At 44.9% G+C, this 12,369-nt stretch overlaps 1 protein-coding gene across 2 annotated transcripts in view; it reads left to right on the forward strand.

Annotated features, from left to right (window-relative positions):
• The first annotated feature begins 57 nt into the window (after positions 1-57).
• Positions 58-12,369, forward strand: part of CAMSAP2 (calmodulin regulated spectrin associated protein family member 2) — a 95,906-nt gene continuing 83,594 nt past the window's right edge. The window contains exon 1 of one of the 2 annotated variants that reach the window (XM_024749638.1): positions 58-231. In XM_024749638.1, coding sequence (XP_024605406.1) covers positions 93-231 — 139 coding nt within the window. In that variant the 5' untranslated portion in view covers positions 58-92. The remainder of the gene's footprint in view (positions 232-12,369) is intronic. The other variant, XM_024749640.1, reaches the window with a different exon arrangement.

The following is a 12,369-nucleotide window of genomic DNA, read 5'->3' on the forward strand; positions in this document are numbered from 1 at the left end:
TCGGACCCAGACCCCGACCCCCACCCCCCAGCGCCTACCCCGCGGCCGGCAGCACCATGTGAAGGGCGGGCCGGCGCCCCGAGCGCGTGAAGATGGGGGATGCTGCGGACCCCCGGGACGGGAGGAGGACGTTCATTGTTCCAGCCATCAAGCCCTTCGACCACTATGACTTCTCCAGGGCCAAAATCGCCTGCAATCTGGCCTGGCTGGTGGCCAAGGCCTTCGGGACAGGTACGTGGTGCCCGCCCCCCATCCCTCCATCCCTCCGTCCCCGCAGGCTGCGCGCGTCCCCGTTTTGTTTCCCATCTTCTGGTCCCCTTCGCGCGTGTCTCCGCGCACAGGCTCGGGGACGCGATGGGAGAAGAAAGGAGGGGGGGATAACGCAGGTTTGCTCTTCAGTTAGGAGCCCTTGATTTGGGCAGGTAGGATGCAGCCAGATTTCTTTTATTGAATAGCAAAAGTGGGTGGTTTTTTTTTTCCCCCCCTCCCAGTGACCAATTTTGTCATGTTTTTTACATGGGGTGGTTTTAATTTGTGGTATTTTCCTCATTGTGCTGCATTCATTTCCCCCACAGTCATAGTTGTGATTACACCACCGAGAAATCTGAGTTGGTTTCGTTATTATTGGAAGGAGGTGGATGGCACACAGACTACATTGATTTTGACATTTGTAACCATGGCTGCGATTCAGGATCCGTGGACTGTACCGTGGCCTCTGTCGGAGCGCAGTATTAATTTTTGTCGTCATTTTTGAAGCCCGTGTCCTCCCGTACACGTTTCAGTCTCTATTAAACCAGCTATTTAATATTTAGCTTGCTGAGTGTCACGTCCTATTTTTACTTCGTGTTCAGACACATTCCTTTTCGCAAACATTTTGGCTTCATAAATTAAGAAAAACAACAACTCCCTACTGTGGGATTTTTTTTTTTTTTAATAGAAGAGTTTTTTGAGGGCATGTGCTGTTGACACAAATTGTATAGGACAGTAGGCGTCAGACACTCCCACCTTTACCCAGTCTTTGCAAAATGACAGGAAAAGGGCCTCCTGTTGTAATTCCTTAGCTGTTGCTTTAGGAGCCCATGTTGTGGAGCTCTGGAAACATTACCTTCTCATGTGGAGATGCTCCTGGAAGGTAATTTAATCTGATAACCTTGAGTTATTTTGTAAGATTTCTGTGGCCTAGTTCATAAAGATTGGTTGTGTAAAATATTTATTGAGAAGTTTCTTAGTATTTACAGACTTTTCTCCGGATGTTAAATACAGGGTTTATTTTGTTTTGTTTTTTTTTTTTTTTGAGGGGAAGAGGATGGCTTAATTCCAACTTTAGGACCGTGAAAATTTGTGGGTAAATGTTTTAATTCATTCTTACTGTTTAAACATACACAGCTGGATACATACACAGGTGACTATCAGGGCTGCATATTTAGTTAACTAGCAAATGAATCTCGGTGTTTAGAAAACTGTCTGAATTAGTTTTGAGGGAAACTTCACGTTACAGTGACTTTGTGCTTATGACAGCTTCTGTTTTATTTAAATTATCATGCTTTGATATTGAAGTAGAAAGATGTTAAAGGTTTTATTTATTTATTTTTGGCTGCAGTGGGTCTTCGCTGCTGCGTGCGGGGTTTTCTCTAGTTGCGGCAAGTGGGGGCTACTCTTCGTTGCGGTGCGTGGGCTTCTCATTGCGGTGGCTTCTCTTTGTTGTGGAGCATGGGCTCTAGGTGCACGGGCTTCAGTAATTGTGGCATGTGGGCTCAGTAGTTGTGGCGCGTGGGCTCAGTAGTTGTGGCACGTGGGCTTAGTTGCTCCACAGCATGTGGGATCTCCCTGGACCAGGGCTCAAACCCACGTCCCCTGCATTGGCAGGTGGATTCTTAACCACTGTGCCACCAGGGAAGTCCCGATGTTAAAGGTTTTAAAACTAGCATCAGGAGTAAATATAATGAAAAATTTATTCTGAAATAATTTAGATTTTAAAGATTTCTTTGGAACTAAATGTGTAGAGTAACACCTCGGAGGAAACACAAAGTGTTAGTATATTTTTGTTTTCTGGCACCACTGATATCGGTGGTGAAAGTAATTGATGTATTTTGGTTTTAACTTAAGCAGCATACTAAAGCTAATATCCGTTTAGAAGAGAAATGAAAGCTATTTAAGTTTTGGTTTTTTTTAAAAGATTTTTTTTGATGTGAACCATTTTTTAAAGTCTTTATTGAATTTGTTACAATATTACTTCTGTTTTATGTTTTGGTTTTTTGGCTGGGAGGCATGTGGGATCTCAGCTCCCCGACCAGGGATCGAACCTGCACCCCCTGCATTGGAAGGCGAAGTCTTAACCAGTGGACTGCCAGGGAAGTCCCTATTTAAGTATTTAGAAAAGATGGAAAGAGTAAAATTGATACAGTGACCTCTGTGGAAAAGCAGTGTGTACAAAATGGAAGGCAGAGAGAATAGCAAAAATATTTTCTTTCCTTCTGAAACTGAGAGGAAACTTGTAGTACAGATGTCACAACGTTGCCCTGGATTCACAAGGGTTCCTAACCAGAAAACGGCCTACTCTCTGGATGCCTGTCAGGCAAGTTTACTAGATCCTGGACCACTTGGGAAACAAGTGTTGAACACACTTGGCGAAGAAGAGAAGAGGAAGGAGCAGAGTGTCAGTGGAATGTGTGCTGTGCCTGGGCACTGCGCTAGATGCTTTGCATTATGTTGTATGTTCGGGACTTACAGCAGCTCTGTGATGTAGGTAGCGTACTCCCCATTTAAAAAAGAGAGGACGCCAGAGCAGAGAGAGGTTAAACAACTTCCCCACGGTCACAGTTTTAGTACGGGCAGACATGAGCTTTGATTTGATTGTCTGACTAAAGGGTATGGCGTTGGTGAGGGCAGGCATGCCTCTTGTATGCCCGATACCTCAAACACATTGCTTCGTTTATTCCCACAGCATCCCTCTAGAAAGATATTGTCCTCATTTTGCAGGTGAGGGAAGAAGCTCAGATGAATTTGCTCAAGGTTAAACATCTGGCGAGCGGTGGATCCTGCGGGCCAGTGCAGGTCTTTTTGACCCTTAAGTCTGCGCTGTTTACCCTGCTCTGCAGAGTAAGCCTCTCACCTGCCAGTGTGCAGAATGGGCATACAGCACGCGTTAGAAGTCTGATTGATTTATTTTCTTTAAAGGATGGGCAGATCTTAACACACTCTCAGATGGCTTAGATGAACGCTGTTGGTACTCGCAGTTGTCTTGGCAACAGTTAGGGTGGATGAAAGTCATATTCAAAATGGAAGGAAAATCAAGCTCAGAAGACCTTAAGAGTCACTTAGTAACGAGAAATTATATTATTAAGAATGTTATCTTCGTGCATTCTGTTTATTCTTTAATCAACAGTATTTGAAAGTATAAATTTATATGGAGTGAGCTGAAAAAATGTCATGTTTCATTTCTTTTGATGTACATTTTGTGCATTTGCTGCAGACACTGTCGTAAGGCAGATGTTAGTAGACAACATAGAATTTCAGAGGTGTTGCTGGTGGTGTTCAGCTAATCATTCAAAACATTAGCCCGAATTGAAGTTACGATTTACTAAAATCACTTCTTTAATGATGACATGTCCGGTCCTCAGTCACCAGTTTAGTCTTTTTCTGTGAGAAAGTTTCTAACTTTTGACATATTAAAAAGAAGTCAATTTTAAACCCTATGTTGGAAAATTCATTGAAAATGATAGCTAGAAATCAATTTTGGGGCACAGAATGAAGTTACTGAACTATAAAAAGTAAATAAAGCGCTAGCATTGTAGTACCTAGAAAGCAAATAGAGTATTTACTTAATTTGAAGTCTTCTGTCAGAGCTTGGAATCATATTCTTTTTCTTTACACTAAAAATATTCCACATAACTCAAATCTTCATAGTTTATTTTGTGGAAGAATGCAGGTACGGTTTTGATCAAATGAAGAATAAGTTTGTTTAGGTGAATTTTAATCTGTAAACCAAATAGATACTTTAAGCAAATTGCGGAAGACGGGGAAGTTCAAGTGTGCTGTGTCTACTGTATTTGAACAGCTGAACCCATCTAGCAGTGATATTACTGAGTTTGCTTTAAGTGCTTTGCGGAAAATGGTGGGTGCAAACCCTTTTATGACCTTCTTCCTTACTAAATTCTTGCATTTGGAGGCAGCTCTGTGAGGCTTGCAGGATCTCAGTTCCCCAGTCAGGGATTGAACCCAGGCCATGGCAGTGAGAGCACTGAGTCCTAACCCCTGGACTGCCAGGGAATTCCCAGCATTTGGAGTTCGTAACATGGAGCTTAAGGCCCAATTCCTAGTGTCGCTTTATCATTTCAACTTGATCAACTATCATTCTCCCTTTCGTACAGTGTAGTTTGATGCAAACTACAAAACATATAGCAGAATATAAAATCATCTGCTCTTTTAAATACCCCTTATTTCATTTCTTTATATATCCCAACACGTTTTCTCAAAAATCCCGTCTCACACCTGACTCTCATGCACGTGTGAAGGATGTGCTGTCAGCGGACAGCGCTCTGGTTAAGAGAGACTGATTGCAGAGAGGCCTGTTTGGGAAGTTCTTGTAGGAGTCTGGGCAAGAGATGGTGAGAGCTTCAAGCAGCCGCGCGGAAATGCTGCTAATATTTATTGAGTACTTACTGTGTGTCGGTCACTCTCCATGTATCATCTCATTTTAATCCTCATGACGGCCTTGAGAGGTGGAAACTGTCCATCACTCCAGTGTTACTGATGAGGGAATGAGGCCCAGAGGGTTAGGGACTCACGCAAAGCCACCCAGCTAATGGTGCTGTGTTCTGAACCTGATTTCAGGCCGCCCACTTTACCACGTGCTGTTTGGGGAGAAGTCAAATTAATGGAAAAGAGGCAAAAGATAGAAAAAACATTGCAAAGGTATAATCCCTAGTGTTTCTAAATGACTGAATTCGGGGTGCATGGGGGGAGGATGAGGCCCCCTGAGCTGGCAAGGAGAATGAGGTTACTTGAGCTTTTGAGATCTGGTGACTGGGAAGGGTGAGTCCAGTGCCGTTGGCAGAGATGGAGAGCAGCAAGTTAAATGGCAAGTCGGCTTTGTTCTGGGGAACCTTAAGCTTGATGTGTTGGCCAGATACCTTATCTGAGAAATCTAGTAAGGTAGGTAGCTGTAAATGTGGGTAGGGAGTATGATTGACCAGGTGAGGCTACACAGTAGCACTTTGGGAATCTTCTGCGTATAAAGTGTGATTGGAATCAGAAGGAGATGACACCACAGAGCGACAGAAGAGATTTGAGACAGAATCTAGGGTGGTGAACACTTCGCATAGTTTTGGGAGGAGGCTGAGGAGAAGAAGGTGGAATTAGAGCAGAGAGTTAGGAAGAGAATTAAGAAAGTGTAAAGATACTGAGGCCCTGGAAGGAGAAAGTTTCCAGGCGGGTGGTCTTCTTAACAGTGTCAAAGGCTACAGCTATTTAAACCATGCCTGAGTGGCAAATACGGGTGGCGGGTGGAAGCACGTGGTCCGTGTGCCGGCACAGAGCTCGGAACCCGAGTACCGTTAGTGCAACAACACAGACCAGTAGGATTGGAGGAGGTTTATGTGATGAGTAGTGGGAGATGCAGCTTGAAAGGTAAATTGGCATTGTTTGAAGGGCCACGTTAGGGAATTTGGTATTTGCTTAGTAGATAAATAAGTTATCCTAAGCACGTTGGATTTTTGAAAAAGCTACTATGATTTATTGAGCACATACTTCGTATTAAGTACAGTTTTGAACATTTTATATGCCTTATTTTAATTCTGAGAACGACCCTATTAAGTAGATATTATTTTATTTCTTCGTCTGCCACTCTAAGGTAGGGTTTCCCACTGCAGAACTACTGGCTGGCTCCTTCCTTGTTGAGGGGGCCATCCTATGCATTGTAGGATTTTAGCAGCTTCCTGGCCTCTACCCACTAGGTGACAGTGGTATTCCCCACTCCTACTTCTTCCCCAGTTGTAACACCCAGAAACGTCTCCAGACATTGCCAGTGTCTCCTGGGGCCAATACGACCCCAGCTTAAGAATCACTGCTATGAAGACTGTGAGATACACCTTCAATTTAAAAAGGTTTTTTGGACATTGAATTACAAATTTGTTACAACGTGTCCTGATTTCACAGATATTCCAATGGAAAATAAGAATTTAGGAAATACGACAGTTTGCCCTTTTAATAAAAGAGGAAATGGGTCTAGAGGGGTTAAATAACTTGCCCTTGATCATCCAGCTTGTAGATGGTGGAACACAAATTCGAGTCAAAACCTTTATGATACTAAAGTTTGTATTTTCACCTCTGTGTTATACTCTTCCTAGAGTTCATTACAGTTTTGTAGTATAATACTGGAAGTGAAGGCACAAAGAAAGCGTGAAAACCGTTCAAACGTAAGTCTTACATTTTTTGTTTTTTGTGGAATTTAAAAGTATGTTTAATTTTTCTTCAACAAACCTGTTTGTATTTGATTAGTTAGTACAGAAATAGGAAACATATTTAGCATCGGTCTGTCATTTCAGGGTCGTCCCCACCCCCCACCCCAGTGGATCTAGTTTTTTAGGTACTAGTTCATGGACCTTTTCTATTGGTAAATTACAAATAATGATCTTTAAATTAATATTACACATTTGTTAATAGTCACAGCGTGGTGCTTCTGCTGAGATAATCATTGTATTCACTGTGATCACGTTTAGCACTTTCCTTCCTGTGCCTTTCAGGGTCTCTCCTTTTCTTTTTAAACACGGATTCTGCATCAACTCATTCTGGGTTAAAGGGCTACACCCCAACACTGTAGTGTCTTTCCAGCTCTCCTTCTACCACCTGCTCCCTTTTTGGGGGCCTTTTTCCTAAAGTCTTTGTCTCAGTTTCCCTGCTTGCCAAATAGTCATGATAATAAGCATTTGTTTTGCCTTCTTTAGAAGAGAAAGCATATACATTGAAACATGAATTGATCCATCTCACACTTAGGCTACTTTTGGATATTCTGTTTCCCATTGTGGAATGGGATTGTATTTCTTTAATAGTTTCAAAGAATTCTTTTTATTCAAAATACTTTTTTCAGGAACGAAATTGGGTCATTTGTAGAGACGTGGATGGATCTAGAGACTGTCATACAGAGTGAAGTAAGTCAGAAAGAGAAAAGCAAATATCGTATATTAACACATATATGTGGAACCTAGAAAAATGGTACAGATGAACCGGTTTGCAGGGCAGAAATTGAGATACAGATGTAGAGAGCAAACGTATGGACACCAAGGGGGGAAAGCTGTGGCGGGGGCAGGGGTGGTGGTGGTGGGATGAATTGGGCGATTGGGATTGACATGTATACACTGATGTGTATAAAACCGATGACTAATAAGAACCTGCTGTATACAAAAATAAATAAAATAAAATCCAAAAATTAAAAAAAAATAAACTTTTTCAACTATGAACTGGGAGAAATAAAATAGAGGCTGGGAATCCAGCACTAGAGAGAAAACCGAAGTCCCTCTGTAACCCTCACAGTCGCACCCTGAGTGTTAGGCCTAGTCGTGTTTATGAAGCACCTGAAAATGGTTTTTTGAGGTAAAGAAATAGAATTTCAGTTCACTGAAAAAGTGTTCGTCTCCTTACTCCATATTTAACAAATATAGGTTCCTGGGAACATGTGTGTATGATCTTGAAAAGTTATTTTGAATCTACCCCCGCTCCCACTCCCAGCCCTCTCCTTCAAACCATTTTCTGTCTCTAAATGGGAGTTACAAAGAAATTTTAAGTACTTTAGGCTCTTGGAATAAAAAATATTTGAAATGTTTGAAATACTTTAAAAGACATTTGTCCTCAGCAAAGGAACGTTTCAAAGTAGATGGTTTCATTTTTTTCTGCTGGCATTTTAATGCTACTTTCAAGATTCTCTTTCAACTGTCTTCTTGTTTTCCATTCTTTCTGTTTTATGACATTCATATGACGAGGGCGCTGACTTGTAAATTTTTCTCTAATTTACGCGTTTTGTAGAATTTTGTATTGTAACAGATTTCGAAACAGCAGAAATAACCTTTTTTCTTTTTTAGCTACCTCCATTTTTTTTTTAACATAGACTTTAGAGGGCTTGATTATAAGTTCTTGAAATTTTACTTTTGACACTTAATAGTTTTTGAAGAGGTGAGACAGGCACCGATTCAAAAGTCCAGAGGTGTAAAAGGCTAGGTCTAGTGGAAAATCTTCCCTCCTGGACCCTGAGCCACTCAGTTTGTGTTTTAAACTTGGTAATGTTGGAAGACTGTTTCTCGAAAGATCCCTGGGAGTGCACTTACAAATGGTTGACATGGTGATTTTAATGTTCCGTGTATTTGGCCACAGCAAGGAAAAAGATCTCTTGGATACAGAGCAGGAAATGCATTGGAGGGAGACGAAGGGTTGTGAAGGGGGAACAGTTAGGAAGTTGTTACCGTCCAGGTGAGAGGTGGCATCGGCTTGGAGGTGGATGGATACGGAAGGAAGTGGATGCGCGTCAAAGGTAAGACCTGGTGGTTGGTTGGACACGGCGAAGGAAAGATGATATTGTGGGGCGTGTGAAGACTGATTTTCCTTACTGGGGAACAGAACAGTGGGAGAGGGCCAGGTTGTGTGTGCGAAGGAAAGAGGGCGGGACAGAGCAGCGCCGAGACGGTGGGGTGTGTGCGTTGGTCCCTTGAAGAGTCCCGCTCAGGTGGGGCTCAGAAGATCTCGGGGATGAGAGGCGAGGTGGTGATGGAGACACACAGGGTGGGTAGGTGCCAGTCACCCCGTGGGAGAGTGTGGGGAGGCCCCCAAGACAGGAGAGCCACAGAGAGTGACCAGAGGGGAAGCGAGGAAGCGGGACAGGAGGCCCAGCCTGGGGGGTGAAGGCGCGGCCGGAGGCACCTCGGGATTTCGCAGCTCGGCAGAAGGTGTGGAGGGGAAGCGGGGGAGCGAAGCGGGCGGGGCGGCCGGGGCGTGTTCGCTGCGGCACGGAAAGCGCACCTGGGTCAGCGGACGGCAGCGGCGGGGGGGGGGGTGAGGGGGCTCCTCCCGCGCCCCGCCCTCTCTTACGTCCTTTCCCACGGCACCCAGGGCTCCTCAGAGAAACTTCTCTGCCCTTCTCCCGCCTCCTCCTTCCTCTTCGAGCAGACGAAGCCGTTTGACGATGGCACATCCCAAACAGCTATGATGACAGCGAGCTCCCTGTACCCCGCGTGTGACCTCCACGGCCGGCGGCTCACCCCCGACCCAGCCGCCGGTTATTTAAAGCAAGTCCCCGACATCGTGTCATTGCATCTGTAAACATACTAGTGTCTCCGGCAGCCAGGGGCTCCCTCTTTATTTTTTTTAATTTATTTATTGTTTAAGATTTTTTGATGTGGACCATTTTTAAGGTCTTTATTGAGTTTGTTACGGTGTTGCTTCAGTGTGATATTTTGGTTTTTGTTTTGGCCCGGAGGCATGTGGGATCCTAGCTCCCCAGCCAGGAATCGAACCGCACCCCGTGCCTCGGAAGGTGAAGTCTTAACCACTGGACCGCCGGGGAAGTCCCCAGGCGCTCCCTTTTTAAACTTTGCCGTGGTGCTGCCATCACCACGCCGCTCCACATCACCGGTCACCTTTCTGTTTTCACTTTTCTGTTTTACAGTTCATTTGTTCTAGTCAGTATCTAAATAGGGGCCAGCCTTTGCAATTTGGTATGTCTAAGTTTTTTAAATATATAGGCTCCCCCGCCATCTAATTCTGTTTTCCTTACAGTTTACTTACTGGAGAAACCATAGTATTTGTCCTGTCGTTTCCCACGGCCTGGATCGCCACGGGATGGTTTAACAGGTGTCATTTTGTCCCCTGTATTTCTTATACATTGACAGCTAAATATAGAGAATTGTACAGATTCAAGTTTGATTTTTTTTTTTTTTTTTGCATACTCCATAGGTTTGTGTACTTCCATCAGGAGGCACTTAATGTCTCGTTATTTCTCTTTGTGTCCTGGCTTCTTTGTTTGTTATTGGGAATTCTCTTCCCTGTATTAAATGTCTGGGTGCCCTGGGGGAGAAGTTTCCACAGCGAACTGCCAGGCAGCCACCCTGGAGGTCACGGAGCAGGAATATTCACAGACAAACTCAGAGAGCTTCAATCACAGGGATTGTTAAATCGGTTTACCGTGAGAAGCGAGGGCAAAGAAAGGTGGGGTGAATTAACACACCCTCCCCGAATCCTGCAGCACACCACACCTTGTTATTTGTGCTCCATCAGCCTTGCCCACAGATGGTACGGTTGCAACAACCAGCGCTGAGGTTTGAACAAGGAGGCCCACAGTGACACAAGGCCGCACACTTGCTCCATCAGAGACGCAGAGGACGTGCATGCCCGCCGCAGCTGTGGCTTGTCGGGAAGCCTGATGAATAGCCTTGGGTCCTGTGCACCTTGGGCAGAGCACACGCAGGCCAGAATGTGTGTCGCTGATGGGTGGCCCAGTTAAGCATTCATGAATTTTAAGTGTTCATGTATATTTAGTGTTCATTGCCTATTGTTCGTTCAGCCTCATGTATATTTAATGTATCAGGAATATTTATTGCCTGGTGTATCTTGTGTATCATGAATAGTTAGCACGTTGGGACCTCATGAATATTAGGTATCTTCTGGTTTTCCCATTCCTTGCTATGTTTAACATACATATGCTGCTAACCACTTACCTTTATTTGGTACATTCTTTGAGTTCTGTCCGTGATTAACAACTTTTTGCTTACTAGTACTTATCTATACTTCAAATATCTTAAAAGGTTTCACATATATTTTACAAACGTAAGCATCTTTTATAACAGAATTGGTTAGCCTCGGAAGTAAAAGTGCATTTTCTGAGGTACAGGAAAGGCAGGATAACCGTTCTGTTCTTTCCCTTTATTGGACCAAACTGAATGGATCACTGGCCCCCCGAGAATCTGGAAGGGAGTAAAGAACGGGTAGGAAGAGCATGTGAACAGTGGTGACGAGAATGTGCAAAGGCTTTGCGGGGGGAGGGAGCGTGCGTGGTTCCAGGAACTGAATGGGCCGCCAGGGGCAGGGCCATGTCTTTCTTGTAGGTCAGAGGAAGGCTTTGAGTCCTTAAAGAAGCAGAGGTCATTGAAAACCCTGAGGTCTGGCAGGGTGTGTGACCTGCTCAAGTTTGCCTACGGGAAGTAAGCAGATTCTGGCTACAGTAGAGAATGGTTTGGAGTGGGGACAGGTGTGGGCATTGCAAAGACAAGTTGAGGAGTGATGCAGTAGTGCAGACGCAAAGTTCCAAGAGCCAGGACCAGGAGGTGGGAGTTGAGATTGCGAGAAGGGGAGGGTTGGGCTGGGTTTGGTGATGGATTTGGTCTGGGGCTTGAGGGACGACGCCTAGATGCCGCTGTACTTCTGTGACGCAGGGAACACCGGGAATGATTATGCTTGGGGAGAAGATTGATTTGGGGCGCTTTGAGGTTTCATGACTCTCTTCAGCGTAATTTCAAATGCATAAGAATAGTACAAAGGGGCTTCCCTGGTGGCGCAGTGGTTGAGAGTCTGCCTGCCGATAGAATTCCTGCATACCCTTTCCCCAGGGTTACCAGTTGTTAACCTTTTGTCCCATTTTCTCCCTTCCCCTTCCCCCACACAAATCCGTGTGTGTCTGTATATACATACACACACACACACACACACACACACGTAATGTTTTCTGAGCTGTCTGAGAAAGAATTAGAGACATTGTACCCTCTACCCCTAAATACTTCAGGCTCTCTCCTGATGAGAGATGAACGGTAAGTCTCAGGTAATCTCAGTAAAATTATAAAAATAAGGAAATTTAACTTCGACCCCGTATTATCTAATCCACATCCCCTATTCAGATTTGCCATTGTCTTAATGTCCTGTGTTGCTGCTTTTTCCCCCATTCCAAGATGCAGTCCAGGGTCGTGCACCACATTTAGTAGACTTGTCTCCGTCGGCCCCTTAACCTGGAACGGCGTCTCAGTCTGTCTCTGTCTTCCACGATCCTGACATTGTGTAGCCTCAGCACCCCTGCTGCCTGCTGAGCTGGGTGGCAGGCCCCTGCCCTGGGCACTGTCTTTGCCCTGTGCCCCTGGCACAAGCAGGCAGTTCCCTGCAGGCTCCACCTGGGCCACCTCCTGCCTCGTGGTCCTCTGCCCTCTCTGGAACGCTGGGCCCTCATTCCGCCCCTGGGTTCCATGACTGGGACGACGATGAGATTCTGGTGTGGCTGCGGGCAGTGTCCCAACAAGAAAACCTAGACAGTCTGAAGGAACAGTACACAGACCCCTGCCCCAGACAAGAAGTGATGGAGACCCAGGAACCGGAGACCTTTCCTGCCCCCCGATTCCCCCC

The sequence above is a fragment of the Neophocaena asiaeorientalis genome, unplaced genomic scaffold (assembly GCF_003031525.2).
Source record: "Neophocaena asiaeorientalis asiaeorientalis breed wild unplaced genomic scaffold, Neophocaena_asiaeorientalis_V1.1 scaffold44, whole genome shotgun sequence".
NCBI lineage: Eukaryota > Metazoa > Chordata > Mammalia > Artiodactyla > Phocoenidae > Neophocaena > Neophocaena asiaeorientalis.